Below are 24,769 nucleotides of genomic sequence, written 5' to 3'. Positions count from 1 at the left end.
GAAACTACAGATTCCTACCGGACAGCGCTGGGCAGTATCGAAGATACATTTATCTTAGATACTATCTTGGATACTCTTTGGGTATCTTGTATCTCTATCATGATACGCCTGGCAAGACGTGTATCAGTATCAGTATTTCTGATACATGACAATGTATTGTGTACCTTAAGATACAGACACTGCTGTCGTAAAATCACCGTGCCAAACTATAAATGTTGGCTAACTCTGCTTCTCAAACTTATACTGCTGCCACTAAGTTACCTGAATAAAACTAAAGGCAGCAACATTCTTTTATTTTTCAGCCAGAGTCCTCCAGCCAGAGCAGGCACGTCCCTGTTGCATCCCTGTTGGTGGAGAAGAGTCACGTGGTGGCACTCGCACGATCTCGACAAAAACAAGCATGTGAACGTCTGCGCACAGCCGACCTTTGGTTTTGATTTTTTTGTTTTTAGTTGTGTCAGTGCCATGACACCAGCTCATAGCCACTGCATTGTGCTGCGTAGGCCAATGCGTGTGGTGTCTTTCGCGCAAATTCTGATGCTGCTATAGTGTCATTCAAGTTTCTCTCGTTACATAGTCTGAAACATGCAAGAATGGGGTTGCCTTGCATCTAGTCATTGAAGTTTCTCTTGTTATAAAGTCTGAAGCATGCAAGAATGGTGTTGCCTTGCGTCTAGTGGCTTTCACACATCAGCGATTTGAAGGATCTCGTGGATGTAAGTTTGACTTTTGTGAACCAAAGCATGGATGGCGCTGCTTCTGGGAGATTTGTGCATAAGGCGGCTATTTTGTGTACGCGATTGTTGCTTGCAAGCACCAAAAGCAATTTTTAGGACTATGTTACATGCGTAAACGGTAATACATTTACGGACACGGTATAACTCCACAGCAGTATTTGTGCCATCGTGCAGAGGCTTCTTATTGACATTCTTGTAATTAGATGGTGACCCGTTAGCTGGTCAGATAGCAGAGCAGCGACTCCCATCAATTACAAAAGCGACAAGCAGCAGCCACTGAGAGCTCAGTATATAAAGAGCTTTCATGTTAAGCAGCTAAAGCAACCCCAATAAATTGTTCCTGAATGAAAATATTATACTTTGAGCAAGAAAGACAAAAATTTTGATACTAACAGACATTTCATTCATATGAAACAAGGTTGGTCAGAATTTAGAAATTTCCAAGCAAACATTTTTGTGCATACGCATTTGATGCTAAATAATAACACATCTATAGTAAGACGTGCAAAAGTATCGAAGTATCTTAATATACAAATGGAAAGTATCATATCGGACACAATAATTGTGGTAGTATCTTGTATCTGTATCTAAAATGCTTGTCCAGGTATTGTTGTCCGAGACTGGGCACTGTGGCACCGTCGACATGCGGTTCACAAATTGCCCGTTTGTCTACATTTTGCAGGTCGTCTTCAGCCTGCTGCTCGGCGCAGGCGATTTGCGCCTCGGAATTACCGGGACCACTGCGACTGTGCTGGACCGGCATGCAAGGAATGACTACGCAACGACGCTGCCAACACAGATCTTCAACTATCAGCTGCATCAGCTTACCGGCACATGCGCCTACCCATCTGATGTAGAGCGCTACCCAGAGTCTGCAAAATCCGCGGCTACATATGCATTCCACAAGGGACCCCCTGTCACTGAGCACAGTGGCACCGTCAACATGCGGTTCACAAATTGCCCGTTCATCTACATTTTGCAGGTGAGAAAGCAGTTTGGGAAATGCATCCGTTCAAGTGACCGTTTCTTGCTGATGTTGCCATTCCCATGGCAGTATATGGCTGTGTGTGAATCATGCATGACATATTTTAAGAAGTTATTGTTGATGGGCGGAGATATTGAAAGCAACCATGGCCCTGACCTCGAGGAAATCGCCAAACAACTTACCGAAATTGCTTCCGACATTAAAGATATCAAAGAAAAGCGACTAGCAGATACAGATAGCAAGCTTGACGTCATTAGGAAACTTGAAGATGAAGTCACCGCATCTCACACAGAAATGGCTTGTATGAATAAGGTAATTAAGAGTCTTGAGGAAAAAATAGACGACCTAGAAAACTGCAGCAAGAGGTCAAACCTAATTGTTTGTGGCCTACCAGAAATGGAAAAGAAACAAGCGAAGCACTGGAAGAGGCCGTAAATGAGGAAATAATCGAAAAAATCCTTGAACTCAAACCTGTGGCCATTGAGCGCATACATCACATAGGAACACTAGGACCGAACAAGACGAAGCCAGTCATATTTAAATTACTAGACGCAAGAGATAAAAGTGCCATACTAAAAAACGGCTTTAAACTGAGGTACTCAGATCTCTCGATAGGGGAAGATTTTTCGCGAAAACTTAGAGAGACCCGAAAAAAAAAAAAAAACTCTGGGACAGTGCTAAGCAAAACCGCAAAAATAAAGACAAGGTGTCGTTAGCTTACAACAAACTATTCATTAACAACCGTGTTTTCATCTGGGATGATGAAAAGAATGACAGGGTAGAAATAAAGAAGCATGACATAATGGAGCAAAAAAAGAATGCGTACGTGAAAAAAAGAAAAAACGAAGTAAACCGCCCGGCAACACACCAATACCAGCGCAAGAAAAAATAATGTTAAATGTCAACGCTCGAAGTATCTTAAATAAGGTACAGCCATTTGAAAACTTATTGCTCGATCGTGAACCAGATATAGTGGCAGTCACCAAAACATGGTTATCGTTGTCTGTCTCAAGTCATGAAGTCACTCCCCCCAAACTACATACTGGTTCGGAAAGACAGGCAATCACGTGGTGGAGGCGTGACGTTAGCAATAAAGATATCAATCCCACTGGTCATTCTTCCAGAGGTAGCTGATGCTGAAGCAATCTTTTGTAAGATTAACACTAAAGGCACAAGTATAGTTGTTGGCTGCCTATATCGAAGCCCTGTATATGGACACGAATGCATAATTGCCATACAAGAATATTTGCAGCAACATGCTCGAAATTGTTGTGTTATTCTTATGGGTGATTTTAACATTTCCGACCTTAACTGGTCTACCATGCAGTACACAACAAAGGCTTCAGAAGCCCTTCTCGATATGATGTTGACCTTTAACTTTCGCCAAATTGTGGAATGCTCCACAAGGATGCAAAACGAGTCTCGGAGTATACTTGACCTGATCTTGCTAAGTAGTAATTTTCTCTTAGAACAAGTGAAGGTAGAAGTAATAGAAGGAATATCCGATCACAATATTCTGATGTGTATTTTACCTCTAGATTACAAAACATCAGTGCAAACTGCAGCCCAAGCTATAATCAATTTCGACAAAGCAGACGACGCCCACATACAAACCTATTTAGCTCACGAATTCCAAGAGTTTTCAGCAATGGCTTCAGATCCTTTGACTGATGTAAATGTTGTCTGGATGCGTTTTAAAGACATAGTGTTCCACTGTGTAACACATTTTATTCCTGTTAAATCGAAAAAAAAACATTGAAAAAATAACCTGTGGATTACTCAGGAAATAATACATGCAAAATGCCAACTCAAAAGGTCATGCAAAGTTAGCAAGGCAACAGGCAATACCCCATCTAAGACCCCTAGGCTAGCGCTTGCAGCAAAAAATTCCAAACAGAAATTCAAAGAAGCGAAACACCACTACTTCAACACTGTACTCCCCAGCTTTATAAAGAACAACCCACATAGATTCTGGAACCACTTTCGCCGAAAAAGCACACTCGCAACTCGGCTCTCGTCAAGTGAAAAAGCCGATAAAGCCAACAGATATAACCAATTCTTTCCTTCGGTCTTCACAAAAGATAATGGCGTCATGCTGGACTTAGTTCCATGGACTGTTTCCACTATCAACCCACTTGTTATCACAGACACTGGTGTTCTTAACCTTCTTCTTGCCCTAGAGACTAAAAAAGCATGTGGTCCGGACAATATACCCAACCAATTTCTTAAAAAGTACGCACAGTGGTGTAGCAGATACCTCGGCCTTATTTTCCGTAAATCCCTTTCAACATCAAAACTACCCAAAGATTGGAAAAAAGCTAAAATTATTCCGATCTACAAATCAGGAGATAAATCTGTTGAATCAAATTTCAGACCAATATCGTTAATGAGCCCTGCATGCAAACTACTCGAACATATAATTCTAAAACATTTAACTTTTTTTTTAATATGAAGGCATCCTGTCCCCCTAACCAGCATGGTTTTTGCAGGGGTTTATCGACCATAACTCAATTAACCGAAGTCATACACAATCTCTCGCTGGGTATTGACAATCACGGCCAAACGTACATAATCCTACTTGATTTTTCTAAAGAGTTTGATTGTGTTTGTCACACCAAGCTAATAACTAAACTAAAAAACATTATCAGAGACGAAGAAATTGTTGCTTGGGTTCGTGGGTTTTTGTTTAATAGGTGTCAGTCTGTTATTTTCGAACATACAACATCAGATATAGTACCAGTTACATCAGTAGTGCCCCAGGGCTCTGTGCTTGGGCCCTTGTTATTTCTCGTGTATATTAATGATATAACCACTAACATAGACTGTAAAATAAGGTTATTCACGGATGACTGTACCATTTATAGAGAAATAAAAAATGATGAAGACCACTACTCCCTTAACAAATCACTTAGTACTATTACAGAATGGTGCTCAGACTGGCCGACGATAATAAATATAAAAAAATCTACAACAAGGAAAAAAGAACCTTCAGACTTTGCTACGCCATAAATGGTACAGCTTTGACTAAAGTACAGAAATATAAATATCTAGGCTTAACAATTACGTCAGACCTAAGGTGGGATGAGCATATTCATCACATTACTTCATCTGCTATGCAAAAGTTATTTTTTCTTTGCAGATCACTTCAACTTGCACCCTTGTCAACAAAACTCCTAGCGTACAAAACATTCTTTAGGCCGATCCTCGAATACGGAAATGCTGTATGGTTTCCTCATACCCCCCCGAGACTAACATAAAGAAAATATAAACAGTACAAAGGAAGGCCATTTGATTTATCCATAACAAATTTAGATGGAAAGACTCTTCCTCTAACCTTCTAGCTATTTCTGGGCTCCTTACGCTCGAACTATGAGCGAAACAGGCACGTTTGAAATTTCTTTATCAACTCCTGCATAATTATTTCAAAATTGACATTTCAAATTACATTTCTTATTCACAAACATGACCTACCAGGCACAAACACACAAAAACCTTAGTAGAGCATAAATGTAACAATGATGTGTTTAAATATTCCTTTTTTCCGGTTGCCATCTGTGAATGGATATGTTGACGCCTCTCACCACTAACGCTGAGTCACTGTCTCAGTTTGAATTAAAAATTGAAAAAATTTCCTAGCAGGTTAAAATTGCTAGTGCTATTATTAGATCATGCAAACCACAGTGTAATTGTACCCTGTGTAAGTAGTCGTGTATGCAGCATAGAATGCCTAAATTGCCATTTTATTCTATTTTGGAAATTAGTATGTACTTGTATTTGGTGTATGTATTATGTAGTGTAAATTGTTTATGTGTGAAGTGCAAAGCTGATGTTATACATGTAGTTCTCGCGTCAATTTAGGGCTAAATAATGCACATACTTTCGTTTCCACTGGCTGCAGTTTGTGTCACAACGACGTAATTCTGGCCAATGCCTCCTTTACTAGATGCCCGCCGCGTTGCTCGCTTTCCCATTGTAGTGGTGGTTCCCTTAATTGAAGTTAGTTCAGCATAAATTCCGTGAGGGGGTGCTCGTTGCCTTTTCAACTTCCGGCGGATGTGGCAGCGGCGGCTGAATGCATCCGCTGGCGCGTTATTGCGCGGGCGTCTGTTAGCAGGCATTATCGCAGGCCTCCGAGACAGTAACAGATGCCTCGTTAATCTCAGAGGCTGCAGCACGTGATTGCAAGTTGCAGGCGTTCGCCATGACAGGCGCTCGCTGCCTTTTCGCAGAGGAGAGAAAAGGGAGAGGGCCCGGAACCGAGCTACCGGACAACGCGGCAGGCATCTAGTAAAGGAGGCATTGTTCTGGCGCATACACCTACTTCGAAGTCCTTGTCACCTTCGGTGATCAAATTCCTTGCGACATGACATAATGCCTCTCGCGTACTTTGCACATTATGCAGGGTTCTACTAAATTCTCCGTGTCATGTTTCATTCTGTGAGCACTGTACATATATATAGTGCCCATCTGCTATGGTCTCAGTAGAGACTGGCAGTATTGTAAATAAATAAATAAATAAATAAATAAATAAATAAATAAAATCTTGTATCTTATCATGACACAATTGCAAAGTATTTTTGTCCAGCTCTGCTCCCAGATGGGTCAGTCCGGGAGTGACACCAACACACCAAATGCCTGCTGACGCAGATGCCCCTGTGGGGTTCTCTGCCCTTCTCTTGAACTGTCAAGTTCTGTGGCATATAAAAGTTCAAAGCTGTTTTATCGGGCTGTGCAAATTGTGAGAGTACAAAGTTCTTATTTTGGATGCTGGACGGTGTTTCACTGTATTTTTTAGACATGATCCGTGCCCCATATGTCACAAACATGGCGGCTGAAAACAAGGTTGCCACTATTGAAACTGTTACCCATACTCCCAATTTCCTTGGCAAGGCATTTCCATGTATATCTGAGTACTATTTATCTGCTGTAAAGACTTCACACTGAACCATAAATTGTTCTACAATTTTAGACAAAGCAGTCTAAACAGTGTCGTTAAGACAAAATCTTATTGTTGGCCAGCCAGCTAGCATCGCACAAAATGGAAATAGGGGAGGGGACCACTGCATATGAAAGCACTCAGCAGAGGGCTCTTTCGTTGAGACAGGATGCCAGTGTCAGAGGTGGACTGTCATTTTATGGATACCAGGGAAGACATTTGCTCGAAAACTATTTCTTTCTAGTGCAAACAAATGCAGGTTTTTGAGCGCGCATTCGAAGCACCATCTATGGCACCAATCACATGACGCATGAGATTAAACTGAAAGCAACCAAGGTGGACGTTTGTATGAAGTCTTCCATCAACATGTCACTTGAGAGGTTTGGTTATACAACTCGTTTTTGCATATTTACATGAGCCTCACAGATATAAACGAAATAAGCACTCTTGCTTTGAGAACAGAATGAAACACGAGTGAATGAATTTTTGTATGGTCAACGAAATTGTGAGGTATAAAGCAACAAAATGCGTGTTACCAAGTTGTGGTGAGAACCGATGAAGCTACCAGCTGCATTTTATAAATAGATTTAAGAGCTTTTAATCCTGGCAGAGTGGTACATTAGTGAGCTATGTGACATGGTGTACAAGATACATACAAAACTGAAATTCACTTTTGTCACTTTTTAATTGACTTCGAAGTTCATTGAGAACAAGACATACCAACCAAAAGTTTGACAATTATTCTAGACAAAGTAGATAAAACAGATGACAAGCTACACAGCAAACACAGGAAAAATGCTTTTTTTTGCATATGTCTCGTCTTCCTCCTCTACATTGTCATCCAATTTAGATGCCTCTTGAAGAATAAATACCACCTCGCCCTGATTGCTACTACTCTTTCAATATTTGAATAAGCTAGTATTTTGAATTATTGCAAGTCTACTGTATATGACAGTTAAATATTTCTCGCATAGTACTTTTGTTCACAGAGACACGTGCATGTGGAGCACTTAGTGCGACTCTTTCATTCATTAAATGATTTCTGCAGCTGTTCTTTTAATTCATTAGTTGAGTCTTTGCGCAGTGTTTCATGTAGTGTGAAATACATTTCATTATGCAACTTGATTATTAGGTTTTTATGGTGCAAAGGCCAGTTCTAACCAAAGAGCATCAAACACATGATGCAATGAGTTAACAATGGTTCACGAAGTCAAGGACGTAATATGGCTGTAAAGGGGACTAAAATCAGTTGCTGCATAAATGCGTAAAATATATGTACTAAAACATGACAATGACATGTGAAGCGTTCTATGGCCATAAAATATATCCTTGTTTCGAAAAGTAACAGCACTAAACGGACAAGGTCTTGGGCGAAGAAGAACACAACAGTCGAGTTGTCTTTGCTTAAGTCCTTGTCCGTTTAGCACTGTTACTTTTAGAAACATGAATTATCACCAACGCACCTAAGTTTCCCTTCTAGTACATAAAATATATGTTGTGAAGCGATCTTAAGATTAAAACTGTAAGCATATGCATGTAGCATTGATGCCTCATCCGGGCTTTTGAGTGCGAGGACCAGGAAGCATGTGCTCTAAATACTATTATTACAGCAGCAGCTTCTGATAAGAGGCTGTGCTATGGATTGCTTGGGTGTATAACATGTAGTAGTACACCAACATTCTTTAAAAAAGCTAAGACTAGTTGGCTGTCAAAGAGTGGGTCATTGCCTAGGAACATTGCTGGATGTAGTGGAACTTGTTGACGGTGTGGTAAACAAAATTTCTTTTTTTTTCTGCGAGCCTCTAATTCACGACATTCCAGCAAAACAAGGACAGTCAATGTCATGCCACATTTACCACAGGTAGGTGGCTCATCACCAGTCAGCAAGTACGAGTGTGTGCCATACGTGTGGCCGATTCTAAGTTGCGAGATGTTGACATTGGTTCATCGTATATTGGATATAGATAGCCAGTTTCCTAACTGTGGTTTAATGACATGCAGCTTATTAGATGTTTCTGTATTCCATAGGTGTTGCCAATAGTTTCCAAAGTGTTTCCGTAAGAACTATTTTCAAGTCTATGGCAGGGACAGCTTGAGTGGGCACGGTGTAGTGGCAGCCATGCAGTCACTCAAAAACCCTATCTTACTTTTTGTGCAGTTTATCATTCGGCCTGCACATGGCTACAACCTACGGATAAAGTGATTAGCGGCTGTCCATCAACAGTGTTGCTGATGGCCAAGATCTTCAATAATGCGTCGTGTCATCAGCCCTGCTTGAACGGTGGCATCCCTTCCATGGTCAGCAAGTTGACAACACTGCTGGCGACTGCAGTGACGCGAGAGGATGCAAGGACATTGGAAATCCTATGCCCCTTCAGTGGGCACGGTGGAGCGGCATCCATGCAGGCGCTCAAAAACCAGCTCTTGCTTTTTGTGCAGTTTATTGCTCGGCCTGGCATGTAGGTACAACCTACGGATCCAGCGATTAGGGGCTGTCCATCAACAGTGTTGCTGACGGCCCCATCCTTCAATAATGAGCAGAGGTTTCCCATAAGAAAAAAAAAAAAAAACTAGGGTAACGCAAGACTACGGTAAAGCATACGTTACTGGAATGAATAGGGAACTGAAGGCCATTGTTTGTTGCTCATATTCATAAGAGCACCCACCCACAGAATTTCCACATATACCAAAAACCAACTTCTTATTAGTGGATTCCATCACTACTGATGCAGTTTGTGTCGAAAGGCTGATTGTCAATTTAAAAGTGTCTTCATCAGCCAGTCCAGATTGTATCTCGTCAAAAATGCTGAAGTGTACGTAAGTTTTTTCTTCATTGATATTGTCAAAGATTTTTGAACAGTCATTACACGTCTACACTGCCCTCTGATAGGGAAGGTGGCTCCTGTGCATAAATCTGGTGATGTATATTTCCCCAATAATTATGGTCCCATATCATTAACACCCATTCCAGTAAAAATCCTAGAACATATAATAGCATCATCATCAGCTTGGCTACGCCCACTGCAGGGCAAAGGCCTCTCTCATACTTTTGCAACTACCCTGGTCATGTGCTAATTGTGGCCATGTTGTCCCTGCAAACTTCTTAATCTCATCCGCTCCCCTAAGTTCCTGCCGCCCCCTGCTATGCTTTCCTCCTCTTGGAATCCAGTTCATAACCCTTGATGACCATCGGTTATCTTCCCTCCTCATTACATGCCCTGCCCATGCCCAGAACATTTAATATACTCGCACCTCATTGAATTCCTTAAGGCCGATTCCTTCTTCAGTATTTATCAGCATGGATTCCGTAAAGCGGTTTCGTGCGAAATGCAATTGCTATGTTTTACAAACGACTAGTTTATTAACGTGGATCATGACTTTGATAGTGATTGCATATATTTCGATTTTGCTAAAGCATTTGACTCCGTCTCACAAGATGTACTTATCTTCAAGCTTAATCAACTTAACACAGACCCCAGTGTACTTGCATGGATTAAGGAATTTCTCTAACCGTAGTCAGTATGCGATGGCTAATGACTTTTGTTCACTTACTTCAGCCATAACATCTGGTGTCCCACAAGGGTCCATCTTGGACCCTCTGCTTTTCTTGATTTATATTAATGACCCTCCTACTTGCCTTTCTTCTTCAACTGTCCGACTGTTTGCAGATGACTGTGTAGTTTACCAGAAAATTACTAACCATGCCGATTAACTCAATCTGCAGTGCAACGTAGCTAGGGTACTTGAATGGCACAGTAAATGGCTCATGACATTTAATACAACTAAATGTAAAAGCATGCAAGTTCCTCGCCACGCCACTAACCACTGTCCGCATACTTACTCCTTCAGTATTTTTCCATTACCATCTGTTGACAGTAATAGATACCTTGGTGCTCACATTTCTTCTAATCTTTCATGGAATACACATGTCGAATATGTAACTAACAATGCGAGTTGCATGCTTGGTTATCTGCATTGAAGCGTTTTGATGCCCCATCGTCCCTGAAGTTAACACTTTACAAAACCTTGGTATGCTCTAATTAGAGTACACATGCACCATATGGGATCCTCCTCAGACTACACTCATTCAAACTCTTGAAGCCATTCAGAATAGCTCAGCATGTTTCATCTTGCATCGAATTATTCACGTCATGCCAGTATCACATCTATTAAGAAAACCCTAAACTTGCCTGACCTTTCGTTTGTCGAAAGTTATCTCGCCTTAGCCTTTTTTACGAGATCTATTATTGTAACAACAATTTGAAGGACGTCCTGTTTCATCCACATCATTATATATCTTCAAGGACCGATGATCGCTTCAAGTTGGGTCTACTGTCTTGTTGCACAAAATTGCATAATGACTCTTGTTTCTAGAACAAGCGTCGCATGGAACCACCTTCCCTCCACAATCGCCAGCTGATGACCCCGAATTCAAGATCACTTTACAAGGTGCCTGGTAATAACATATATATATATATATACACACACACACACTTTTTTGTTAGCTGCACTTCTTGCTATTTCCCCCCCCCCCCCATCTCCTTGCTGTAGTGCCTCTGGGCCCTGAAAGTATTTCTTTAATAAATAAATAAACAAATAAATAAATAGAGGAATTACTATATTTTGTTGTTACTGATGCGGTGGTTTCATCGGTAAGCACATTACCCTCGATTCCTCTATGCCCAGAAACCCAGCATATTACAACATGTCTAAGAGATGAATAAATATTGCACAAAAGTGAAGCTCAATAAAAACAGGATTGTTCTGCTTTTATAAAGACATTAATGCTTTTACAAAACATAACGATTCAGTGGATATTCTTGCCTTTTCTAGTTTTACTTTTTTCTTTATGTTTCACTGCAGACAATACTGCATATGCTTCTGCAGTAAAGATACTTGTTTGGGGTTGCAATATATCAGATTTAGAGAAAGAGGGACCAACAGCTGCGTAAGCTATGCCAGCATGTCACTTTGATGCTTTGATATAAAATACAGAGCAAGTTGTTTTGGCTCCAATGAACTGTATGTATTCAAACAAAATAAGGAAACAGCAAATGATAGGGAAAGGGTGCTTGCCTCCCGAAGCAGTGAAGCCATTGAAGTACTTTGTTCTCGTTGTGCCTGGTTATTGTAGCCCGAGTGCTGCTTGAGAATTTCGTAAAGATCATTTTTCTGTGAAAGCAAAACACATTTTTTTTTTAGTCAGACAAGGTCGAAAGTAGACTGCAAATATCATTTGAGATACTAACAGCAAACGTCATGCATTTAGGTATTTAACATGCTATGTACCTTACCCTAAAAAAAGAAGAACATGAGGCTACATTTTGGAAAAAAACAAGAAGAAAAGAAAGACCCCAAAAGGTAAAGCTATAGCTAAGCTATGGTTATATGGCTATGGCAAAGCTATGACTAAGGCTAAACTATAAATCACCATAGATGGTTCCAGTTAGAGAGTTTCATAGTTTAATTATTATTAATATTATGAACAGTAAAATACCTTGCAAACTGGTACAGTTTTATTAGACCATTTTTGCAGTTCATCCTACTGATGCTCCACCACTGAGCCTCACTGCAGTGACCACACACACACACACACACACACACACACACACACACACACACACACACACACACACACACACACACACACACACACACACACACACCACACACACACACACACACACACACACACACACACACGCACGCACGCACGCACGCACACGCACACACACACGCACACACACACACACACACACACTGCTAACTTTTCCTTCCCTATGGGTAACCAGAGTATATACATTAGAACCTCGTTCATATGTTCCTGTTACGTACGTTTTCCTGGCGCCAACATTTGCAATCGAGAACACAAAAAATGGCCCAAATGAGTTATGCTCATTTTTTACCGGTTCATACGTTCCCGGAAAACTCAATTTTTCGGCACCAATGTTCAGTTCATCATCAAACTGCAACTGTACGATACGTTTTTGGCCACTAGATCCCATGTAAACAAGAAAATGCGCGAAGCATGCACGATCGAGAACAGTATATTAGCCCACAGCGTGAACTAGAGGGGCGCTGCGAACGCTGCTCGCGTGACGTGAGGGCACGGACTCGCGCCTGTCGTCTGCTGCAGTTCGGGCGATGTCCGGATGCCTTCTGCAGTGCTTTCATTCATTCGCTCTCATTCCCCCTGCTTGTATACTTATGGCGATCGTCTCAAACATATTTTTGAGATGTCTTTGTTCGCATTGTTCTCAAGAATTTATTGAAAGAACTTATTTCTTAGACGACAATACAGTTCTCAAAGGCAATGCTGGAGTGCCAGCCAAAGGAGTGCAGACCGGCCCACTGCGGGTTTTTCATGAGCGGATCGACAACTGCAAAAACATAGCATATAAGAATACAGTTATGATAACATCCATGCCGCGGTGCAACGAATATGTCACAAACGCTGGCTATATATGACTTCTAAAACAGTTACCTTGATTTTAATCCGCTAAAACAGGTTTGCTGACGACGGGTAGTCCATGATATAATATTGAATTTTCGCATTTCTTCAGAGAAACGCTCGGCAGTAACACAAGCCCTTAACACTGCAGTTTAGATTCTACCAGCACCAATTGCTTCTTTAACTGCTTCTCAAAATTAGGCGGTTCTTCACATGTTTATGTTAGGTGGCGGTAATTTGAAGTAAAGCTAATTGAGGCTTACAGCTGTTAACAGAATGCGAAAAGGAATGTACCTATATATATATCCCCTTTCCGTGCTAGAGGTTCAGCTCACTTGAGAAATTTACTGGTGTTTGTTGCCTGAGGAATATACATGACGAATCTGTTTGGCGGACTGACACAGGCTGCTCGGCCCAAATTTTTTAGTGAAGTATGCCTTATGGGCCGTATGGCTGCAGCCAGAAAGAAGCCGAAACGTCATTCATTAGTAGTATGGGACATATTGAAGTTATCATAATTTGCTGCTGGAGGGTAAAAAATCAAGTGAAATATGCAAAGCTTGTGATGTCTTCCTAATGAAGGTTAGCAAAGTTCTCTTTTATGTACTGACGAAGCGAATAGTTATCCGTTTATAATTAAACAACGCTAGATTGAGACATGGTGAGGAAGAAGGTGCTTGAATTTTCCTTTTCTAGGCACCCTAAGCTGCGCTGTAGTACCTCGAGTATACTTTAGGCATTGTAATTGGCACTGTAAAAAACTGCTTCATGGTTTCAATTCGAAGTTGTAGTGAACTGATGGCTTTTGCGAACAATGCGTGCCTTGCCATAACGACAGTCGGTTGCTACCGTTGCGTGAGGGGTGTGCAATATTTTCGATAAAGCTTACTGAGGGCCACCGTGAAACATTTCATCGCTTGCAATTGATTAGCTCTCGATCTTAACCATGAAACTTTTCTTTCAGGTGATTGCTACTATGGTATTTGTGAATTAACTTTAGCCACATACGTAAATACTCTATATATGACGCGCCATCAAGTTAGCAGCCATAAGCAATTCATTTTATAGGAGCCCGTTTCCGAAAGCGGTGAAAGTAGCAGCTAATTTTTTCATACGAAATGCATGTCTATTTCTTTTATGCATTAATAAAGTGGCCATATTTTACTAGAACAACTCACCAGAGTAATAATAATCATGATGACAGCTTCACTGGGCAGTGTCTTTCTAACACGGATAACATGTTGACACCAAATACCAAGATTTTTCTTCCATCGCAAGCTATGTAGCGCTGAAGGGGTCTACTGGTCTTGCAATGCATATATGCACCCTGTCTGTTCATAAATTTTGCTTAAAAAGAATGTCTGCAAGTTCAACACGCAAAGTTATTTATGATGCTCCTCTAAACACTTAATATTCCCTTATTACTTAAGTATAAGAGACATAGCATTTTACATGGAAGAAATACCTTGATATTTGGTGTCAACATTATAAATCCGTGTTAGAAGGGCACTGCCCGGTGAAGCTTTCATCATAATTCTTATCCCTCTGGTGAGTTGTTTTAGTCAAATGTGGCAACTGTATTAAGGCCTAAATGGAAGAGAGAGGCGCTCATATTGTGTGAAAAGGTTTGGTACTACTTTCACCGTTCTCTGAAATGGGCACCCAGAAACGTATTGGCTGTTAACACGACGGCGCATTGTGTATAGTATATATATACTTCACGAACACCATAACAGCAATCACATAAAAGAAAATTTCGTGGTTAAGATTGAGAACCATGCAATAACCTGCAAGCGATGAAATGTGTCATGATGGCCCTCAGTAGCTTTTATTGATGATATGGCCCACCTCTCCAGCAACGGAAGCAACCGACTGTCATTATGGCGAGGCGCGCTTTGTTCACGAAACACAGCATTTCACTACAACTTCGAATTGAAACCATGAAGTAGCTCTTTACAGCTCCAATTACAATGCCTATAGCATACTCGAGGCACTACAGTGCAGCTTAGACTGCGTTGAAATGGAAAATACAAACACATCCTGCCTGAACATGTCTCGATCCTGCGTTGCTTAATTACACAGAAACTATTTGCTTCGTCAGTGCATAAAAGAAAGCGTCGCGTACCGGCCGCTTAAAGAAGACACCACAAGTCTCACATGAACACTTGGCCTCTACTGGGGAACAATGATATCTTGAATATGTGCAACACCACTAATGAATGGGCCTTAGGCTTTTTGCTGGCTGCAGCGAACCGGCCCGAAAGGCATATTTCACTCAAATATTTGACCGCAGCAGCCTGTGTCAGTTCTCCAAACAGATTCATCATGCCTGTTTCTCAAGTAAGAAGCACCAGTAAATTGCTCAAGTGAGTTGAACATGTAGCACGGAAAGGGAATCAATATTGGTACATTCCTGTCTGTGTGCTGCAAACAACTGTAAACCTCAATCAGCTTTGCTTCAAGTTACCGCCACTTAAATTTAACCGGTGAAGGACGGCCTAATTTTGAGAACCAGTTAAAAACGCAAGTGGTGCTGGCCGAATCTAAACTGCAGTGGTAGTTAAGTCCTCGTGTTATTGCCCAGGGTTTCTGTGAAGAAATAGAAAAATTTGATATTATACCGTGAACTATTCGTCGTGAGCAAACATGTTTTAGTGGGTTAAAATAAAGATAAATGTTGTAGAAGTCATATATAGTCAGCGTTTATTTGTGACAAGCATATTGCACCATGGTGGGTATGGAATCTTAAATAGATTCTTATGTGCTGTGGTTTTGAGTCTATGCTTTTATTATGCACATGAGCTACCACTGGAAAGTGTAGATCCGCGCATGAGAAACCCGTAATGGGCTGGTCTGAGCTCCCTCAGGTGGCACAATAGCATTGCCTTTGGGAAATATATTGTCGTCTAGGAAATAAGCTCCTTGATTACATTTTCGCGAACGAAGACATCGTAAAATATATATTTGAGGGGCCCGTCATAAGTATACAAGCATTGGGAACGAGAGCGAACAAACGGAAACACTGCAGAAGGCGTCCGGACACCGCCCGAACTGCAGCAGATGACAGGCGAGAGTCCATGCCCTGACGTCATGTGAGCGGCGCTCGCAGCGCCCCTCTAGGTCGTTCTTGGGGCTAATTGGCAGCGAGGAGTTACGGAGTCGCCACCTATCGGAAGCGCCTTGCTGGCGTAGTATGAGGGATCATACGGCGCGCTCCTCATAGGTTTTGCTGTCAGCGCTCACTGAAAACACCACACGCAAGCTCTCCCGGACATTTCTGTAAGTTCTTTCGAAACAAGAGAAGTTTTTTACTGTCTAAATAATAATCTTGGGCAAACTGAAGGCACAGAATCGTTTACAGACGCTATCTCTTTACCGAATACGTACAGTGAACACCATTGCGCGTGGTCGCCGCGATGGAGTCTCCCGAACCGGCTTCTTGCGTAAAAGGTAGGCAAACGCTGAGAGCAAACTATGTGAAATATGTTTTTATGGTGTTTGTATAACTAAGTGGAGCTTAATAGAATGAAGCCTCAATGCAGCGATCGCACAGATTCGCAGCCACCGACTGTGCGTCTTCATGCTTGTCCGCGCACTGTTTCACTTTCGCCGCGTGCGCGTTTTCGCACTGTGCCATGAGCTTTAGGCCACAGAATATGAGCATTTGACAGTATACAAGCAACCATTGTTGCATGGGCGCTATCAGAGCTGTTCAAAAATAATTTCATTGTGGAGACTTCGATGCCTACGGGGACTGTGATGTGCCGTCGTGACCATTCAATATTTTTTTTCTTTTAAATTCTTGGACGTTTCAATAGTATTTCTCGAGTTGCGTCGTACTGTATGTTTATCGGTGTTCTCAGTGTGCGATTTCCCGCTGCTTTTTCGTAATCCAGTGCATTAATTCTTAACACAAACATGACCATATGCCATGCTTTCATTTAATGTGCTTCTTACCACTCCCTTTCCACTCCAGTGAACTTGCCAGTATCTATAGCATCGACAAGTTCATAGACCAAACCGTCATGACATTAGTCGGGCAGCGGACTTGGGCAGGCGTCTCAGTGCGCGTTTTACGAACATTGCAGACCCGGCGCCATAGCAGAAATCTTCCTCGCGTCTGTGCTTGCTGCATACCCGAGTTGTAGCCAATGGCTGTTCGCCGGTTTTATGCTTCGAGAGCCAAGCTTCACGCAGCTTCTTGTCCTGTGGCTACGTGTGAATAAGGCTGACACTGGGCTCCGTTACATACGTCCGGCACTGCGGCACGGAGCAGTAGCCTACCATGTTGCGCGCCTTCAAAGGCAGCGACTACCTATTGTAGTGCTTTCAAGCATTGTAAAGGGGACACTCGAAGCGGGAAAATCTTGCCACTAAATGAAGACTGCAGCGTACGAGGGAATTTAAACTCTTCTTTTCAGCTCGCTTCGGCGCTCCCGAAGCAGCCGACGCGGCCGCTATGTCCACGTGATACCTAATAGCACATCACGCCGACGGTGGCGCCAGCTTTTCCAGTGGTGGAGCTCGAGGCCCATGCCCCAGGCATACACGAAGGGAACGAGCGCGCGCGGCAGCCGAGCGAGCCAGAGCGAGCGGCGCCCTGGCCATGACGTCACTCGCGAAAGGGCGCTACTCCAAATTCTCGCTAGGGTGCCTCGATGTCAGCGCCGCCTCCTAGTAGCGCGGATCGAGGCACCCTAATTCTCGCCGCTAATAGAGAGCTTTAGTTTAGGGGACGCAAGGCGTTGGGGCCCCTAGCGCTTGTGTGCGTTTGCGTACGCAAGCAGAAACACGTTATAGGTTAGCGGCCCCAAACGCAAGCCGCAGTGAGGTCACATGCGCTCGCAGCGTCATCAACATCTGATCTTTGCTGCGTTATCATTTTTTAAAACATGAAATCAAGCAAATGAAGTAAAGTACATAAAACTATTCTTATTAAAAGCAGTCAATGGAGAGGTTTAGAGTGAACGGTATTCGGGTAAACGCAGGCTGGGGCGTTGGGGTGGAGCCATGAACGGGAGCGGCCTGCATGGTGCAGCAACCTGGTGGCGCTAAGCTCAAACAGACAAAAACAGCTAATATTGCAGTAACCAAGTGTATTTTACTTTGCTGTGGGTATAAATTTTCGGCAGCAACACAATTACGCCAGTGCCGAAAATTTACGCCAGCAGCGAAGTAGAATAGACTTGGTTACAGCAATATTAGCTGCTTTTGTCCGTTTAAACAAGAGCCATAAACGCTCCCGTTTATGGCTCCGCCCCAACGCCTCAACTGCGTTTATCCGAATACCGGACACGCTAAACCGCTCTAATATATATAAAAACGACGTCTGTTGACACTTGGTGAAAGATTTATTAGATTATATACCAGCTAGCTACTCGTAAGTTCTCCTACAGCGCGAGAGTCCCATGGGTAACATGACCACTTAGGGGCAGCAATGTTTTCGGTCGACCAAACAACCCAAGGACGCAAGTAGAAGTAGCGGTCTGCGCATGCGCAGTATCGTCGACCTTAGTTCTTGCGTACGCAAGCCGCTTGCGTCCCCTAAACTGATGATGATGATGTGTGGTGTTTTATGGCGCAAGGGCCAGGTTTGACCAAAGAGCGCCATGACATGTGGTAATGTTGACGATGTATTGTGGATGACATGCACAATGAACTCATCATGGTAGATGTGATATGGCTGTAAAAGGGCCTAAAAAAGACTTATGCTGTAAGTGGAGTGGAATATATAGGTGGTAAAATAATGACGGTGACTAGGATGTGATGTGGGCTATTGCAATGGGCTTTCGTTAAAAGATGATGTAATAAAACCATAACACTGACTCCAGAGCTTAAAGAGAGCCCTTGAATGCAGGGCTGCTAGTCGTGTGCTTAAAAGTTGCCTGGCCAAATGATTTTCAGGGTGTCCGTTGCGGCTAAAAACTCTAAGACTGTTTGGAGATTAAAAAGAGGTTCATCGCTAAGAAAAAATGCAGGGTGAAGGGGTAAATTCTCGCGATATGCAGCAGGGAAATACTTTTTCCTCTCTGTTTCTATTTCAGGGCACTGAATAAGAGCATGGAGGACAGTGAGATTATTGCCGCACTTAACACAGGTTGGAGGATCGCCCCCAGTCAAGAGATGAGAGTGGGTGCCATATGTGTGGCCTATCCGTAATCGGCAAAGAAGTACCTCCTTGTACCTTGCTATTTTCCCATTTATCCAGTTCCCCAATTTTGGTTTTATTATGTGAAGCTTATTCATTGCTTGCTTATCCCATTCGCCTTGCCAATGATTCCGCAATTTACTGCGTAGAAAAGGCTTTAGGTCTGTGGCAGGGATGGGGATATTTGAATCTGCATCGCTAAAAGTTACTGACCCAGCGCTTTCGTCAGCAGCTTCGTTGCCTTCTATACCTTTGTGACCAGGTACCCAGCATATCACTGTCACTTGATTGCACATATATAGGGAGCACAACAGACTGTACAGCTCACTAAAAACTGAGTTTTTATATTTTCTTGGTCTAAGTAGGGCTCTGACTACACTTAATGAGTCTGTAAATACAATAGCCCTAGAAAGTTTTGTGAGCTTTATGTTTTGAACAGCCGAGAGTATAGCGTAGGCTTCAGCTGTAAATATACTTGTGTGTGGATTTAGTGCTCCAGATACTGAAAATGAAGGTCCCAGAGCTGCATAGGAAACTCCTTTAGAGGACTTGGAAGCGTCTGTATAATATTCTGTACAGGAGTACTTCTCCTGAAGTTCACGAAAATGGAATTGTATATGTGCTTCTGGTGCCCTCTTAGATATTTCTACAAAAGAGACGTCGCATTCAATGGTCTGCCATTCCCATGGTGGGAGCAGGCGAGTGGGTGCCATTAGGACATTCTCTGGGACTAAGACGCCTGTTTCTTCTGCCAGTGTTGTCAAACGAAGGCTCAACGGAGGTGTAATAGCTGGGCGGTTACGAAATAATCTGGCTGTAGACACTTCATGAATAGATGAGTGAGATGGATGCTGAACATCTGATTTGACCTTGAGAGCATAGGAAAAAGTTAAATATGTCCTTTGGAGATGTAATGACCATTCATTACACTCCACATACAGGCTTTCTACGGGACTTGTCCTAAAAGCGCCTGTAGCCAGGCGTATACCCATGTGGTGAATGGGATCTAGCATCTTTAAAGCACTAGGCGCAGCAGAGTTATATACTATTGCTCCATAGTCGAGGCGGGACCGTATAAGGCTTTTGTAGAGGCTCAAAAGGCACCTCCGGTCACTTCCCCAAGATGTGCGGGATAAGAGCTTTAGTAAATTCATTGTCTTCAGACATCTCGCTCTCAGATACCTAAGGTGAGGGACAAATGTTAGTTTCGTGTCTAAGATGATTCCTAAAAATTTATGTTCGTGGCTGACAGGTAGCCGTTGTCCATTAAGATAGATAGCAGGATCAGGTAATATACCTCTCTTTTTAGAAAATAGAAGGCATGTGCTTTTTTGGGGGTTTAACTTGAAACCATTCTCGTCAGCCCACTTAGATATCTTGTTTAGACCAAGCTGTATATGTCGCTCACAGATAGAAATATTGCATGATTTAAATCCTATCTGTACGTCATCCACATACACTGAATAAAACATTGTTCGTGGTATGACGCTATAGAGGGAATTCATTTTTACGATGAAGAGCGTGCAGCTCAGTACACCTCCTTGTGGCACACCTGTTTCCTGCTTAAATTGACGAGATAGCACTTTACCAACCCTCACACGGAACGTACGATTAGAGAGGTAGCTTTGGATCAGATTCAAGAGATTGCCTCTGACACCCATACAAGCCAGATCACGAAGAATTCCATAACGCCAGGTTGTGTCGTATGCCTTTTCCATATCTAAAAATACGGCTAATAGAAACTGCTTGTGCACGAAGGCATCTCGGATATTCGCCTCCATACGGACAAGGTGATCTGTCGTACATCTACCCTCCCTAAAACCACACTGCAAGGGGTCTAGTATTTTGTTGCTCTCGAGATAATGAATTAGGCGTCTGTTTACCATTTTCTCAAAGAGTTTGCATAGGCAGCTTGTCAGGGCTATAGGCCTGTAGCTGCAGACCAAAGTTGGATCCTTGCCCTCTTTGAGAATAGGAATGACGACTGCTTGCTTCCAGGCAGATGGAATGTAACTGGCAGAGAATATGGAATTAAAGAGTGCTAGTAGTGTTTTGTGTGTTTCGGCGTGTAGGTGTTCTATCATCTCATAAACTATTCGATCGCCTCCAGGAGCTGATTTATTGCAACAGTCCAATGCTGCCTGCAATTCGACCATGTTAAATATCCGGTTGTAAGGTTCATTTTTATTTCCTTTCCGGTTCAGAGGCTGGCGTTCCGCTTGTCGCTGATATCTTAGAAATGTATCTGAGTAATGGGATGAGCTCGAGATGTACTGGAAATGTGCCCCTAGCGAATCAGCTTGGTCCTCAATAGTGTCTCCTTGTGTGTTTACTAAAGGTAGAGGGTGAGTTTCACGGCCTTTTATTTTGCTGACCCTATTCCAGGCTTTCCGTTCGTCTGTATATGAACTGATGCTACTGATGTATTTTTGCCAACTTTCCCGTTTGGCCCGGCGGCGCGTTCTTCTACCTAGTGACTTTATTTTCTTGAAATTGATAAGGTTCTCGGCAGTTGGAGATTCGCGAAGGTGACTCCAAGCCTTATTTTGATTTTTACGAGCTTCTTTGCACTCCGCATTCCACCAGGGAACACGTCGCCTAGTGGATGATCCATTTGATTCGGGGATACACAGTGACGCCGCATCAACTATAAATGCTGTCAGATATGCCACGGCGTCATCAATAGAAAGTGCAGAGATGTCTTCCCAGGTCATGCGGGTAAGTTCTTTATAATGTTTCCAGTCGGCTGACTCGACTATCCAGTGGGGGATGCATGGGGAGCATTGATCATGTTTTGTTGATTTTATGATAATAGGAAAATGGTCGCTCCCATATGGGTTTTTAAGCACGTTCCACTCTAGATACGGAACCAGTGTACCAGATGCAAGGCTCAAATCGATCGATGAAAATGTTTTGTTTGCCACGCTATAGACAAGTTCATAGACCAAACCGTCATGACATTAGTCGGGCAGCGGACTCGGGCAGGCGTCTCAGTGCGCGTTTTACGAACATTGCAGACCCGGCGCCATAGCAGAAATCTTCCTCGCGTCTGTGCTTGCTGCATACCCGAGTTGTAGCCAATGGCTGTTCGCCGGTTTTATGCTTCGAGAGCCAAGCTTCACGCAGCTTCTTGTCCTGTGGCTACGTGTGAATAAGGCTGACACTGGGCTCCGTTACATACGTCCGGCACTGCGGCACGGAGCAGTAGCCTACCATGTTGCGCGCCTTCAAAGGCAGCGACTACCTATTGTAGTGCTTTCAAGCATTGTAAAGGGGACACTCGAAGCGGGAAAATCTTGCCACTAAATGAAGACTGCAGCGTACGAGGGAATTTAAACTCTTCTTTTCAGCTCGCTTCGGCGCTCCCGAAGCAGCCGACGCGGCCGCTATGTCCACGTGATACCTAATAGCACATCACGCCGACGGTGGCGCCAGCTTTTCCAGTGGTGGAGCTCGAGGCCCATGCCCCAGGCATACACGAAGGGAACGAGCGCGCGCGGCAGCCGAGCGAGCCAGAGCGAGCGGCGCCCTGGCCATGACGTCACTCGCGAAAGGGCGCTACTCCAAATTCTCGCTAGGGTGCCTCGATGTCAGCGCCGCCTCCTAGTAGCGCGGATCGAGGCACCCTAATTCTCGCCGCTAATAGAGAGCTTTAGTTTAGGGGACGCAAGGCGTTGGGGCCCCTAGCGCTTGTGTGCGTTTGCGTACGCAAGCAGAAACACGTTATAGGTTAGCGGCCCCAAACGCAAGCCGCAGTGAGGTCACATGCGCTCGCAGCGTCATCAACATCTGATCTTTGCTGCGTTATCATTTTTTAAAACATGAAATCAAGCAAATGAAGTAAAGTACATAAAACTATTCTTATTAAAAGCAGTCAATGGAGAGGTTTAGAGTGAACGGTATTCGGGTAAACGCAGGCTGGGGCGTTGGGGTGGAGCCATGAACGGGAGCGGCCTGCATGGTGCAGCAACCTGGTGGCGCTAAGCTCAAACAGACAAAAACAGCTAATATTGCAGTAACCAAGTGTATTTTACTTTGCTGTGGGTATAAATTTTCGGCAGCAACACAATTACGCCAGTGCCGAAAATTTACGCCAGCAGCGAAGTAGAATAGACTTGGTTACAGCAATATTAGCTGCTTTTGTCCGTTTAAACAAGAGCCATAAACGCTCCCGTTTATGGCTCCGCCCCAACGCCTCAACTGCGTTTATCCGAATACCGGACACGCTAAACCGCTATAATATATATAAAAACGACGTCTGTTGACACTTGGTGAAAGATTTATTAGATTATATACCAGCTAGCTACTCGTAAGTTCTCCTACAGCGCGAGAGTCCCATGGGTAACATGACCACTTAGGGGCAGCAATGTTTTCGGTCGACCAAACAACCCAAGGACGCAAGTAGAAGTAGCGGTCTGCGCATGCGCAGTATCGTCGACCTTAGTTCTTGCGTACGCAAGCCGCTTGCGTCCCCTAAACTAAAACTCTCTAATAGCTGCCCGCCGCGGCAGCTTCATCGCAATACTGGCCGGCCCGTCTCACGTGAAAACGCTGGCGCGCACTCAGTTTCTCCATTCGATGCCAGAAAATCTCCGAGGTCGTCGTACGCAGTATTCAAAGCTATCACCGCCAATCCTATTGCGATAAGCATCTTCGCCTATCTGTTTCACAGCAGGTGGCGCCGTCGGAAGTGTAACGTACGCTTTTGATAGGCGATAACAAACGTGCCCCCCTTCCCTGCTACAGACTGCGATCGTTTACGTTTTCGGGCCGCTAGATCCCATGAGAACAAAAAAAGAAAAAAAAAAGGAAGTGCGAGGCATGCGCGATTGAGAACGCCCGTTTCACGTGAAAACGACGGCGCGCACAGTTTCTTATGCCGGTGCCAGCAAATCTCCGCCCGGGTCGTTGCACGCCGCATTTGCAGCTATCGCCGCCAAACCTACTGCGGTAAGCATCTTCACCTATCTGTTTTACAGCGCGTGTGGCGTAGTACCATTGGTAGCGTACTGCACCCTATTAGTAGGCGACAATCCAAGCACACCGCCGTTCCCTGCTGCAGGAGGTGTGATGTGGGCATTACGTTTCGCTTCGGTGGTATCCGGCGTCGCCCACAAGCTCAAGTTCGTTGCGGTTTGCCGTCGCCCTCTTTAAACACCACAAAACGAGCCTCGGGCCGCCGGAGCACCGCCAGCTCGACGCGCCTCGGCGTCTCGTGCCGCAACGATCCGCGTGACGCTTCGTATTACGTAGATGTGAACAATAGTTGAGAAGGTCAAATTTTTTTAGTTACTTCGCATGCTAAGTTTTGCCGGTTAGTACGTTTCTTCCAAAACGTATGAACGAGGTTCTACTGTATGTTGGCCTCTGTTGTCATATGGATAGCATATTAAGACATTACTTCAATGAATAAAAACAAACAGTTTATTCACAGGAGTTAGTCATTGCTTAACACAGCATCTTAATGGTTTGCATTAAAGGTGCACTGACACATATTTTCCAAGTTGCAGAA

At 43.5% G+C, this 24,769-nt stretch overlaps 1 protein-coding gene across 5 annotated transcripts in view; it reads right to left on the bottom strand.

The window, feature by feature from the left end:
- LOC142564684 (DDB1- and CUL4-associated factor 11) overlaps positions 1-24,769 on the bottom strand; it is a 118,372-nt gene that overhangs the window by 84,765 nt on the left and 8,838 nt on the right. For 4 of the 5 annotated variants that reach the window (XM_075675831.1, XM_075675806.1, XM_075675822.1 and 1 more), the window contains exon 4: positions 11,735-11,830. In XM_075675831.1, coding sequence (XP_075531946.1) covers positions 11,735-11,830 — 96 coding nt within the window. Of the gene's footprint in view, positions 1-3,336; positions 3,439-11,734; positions 11,831-24,769 lie in introns of those variants that run through there. The other variant, XM_075675838.1, reaches the window with a different exon arrangement.

Source organism: Dermacentor variabilis, chromosome 1 (assembly GCF_050947875.1).
Source record: "Dermacentor variabilis isolate Ectoservices chromosome 1, ASM5094787v1, whole genome shotgun sequence".
Classification (NCBI taxonomy): Eukaryota; Metazoa; Arthropoda; class Arachnida; order Ixodida; family Ixodidae; genus Dermacentor; species Dermacentor variabilis.
Note: the sequence above shows the minus strand (reverse complement) of the source record. Positions and strands in the feature narration are given on the sequence as shown.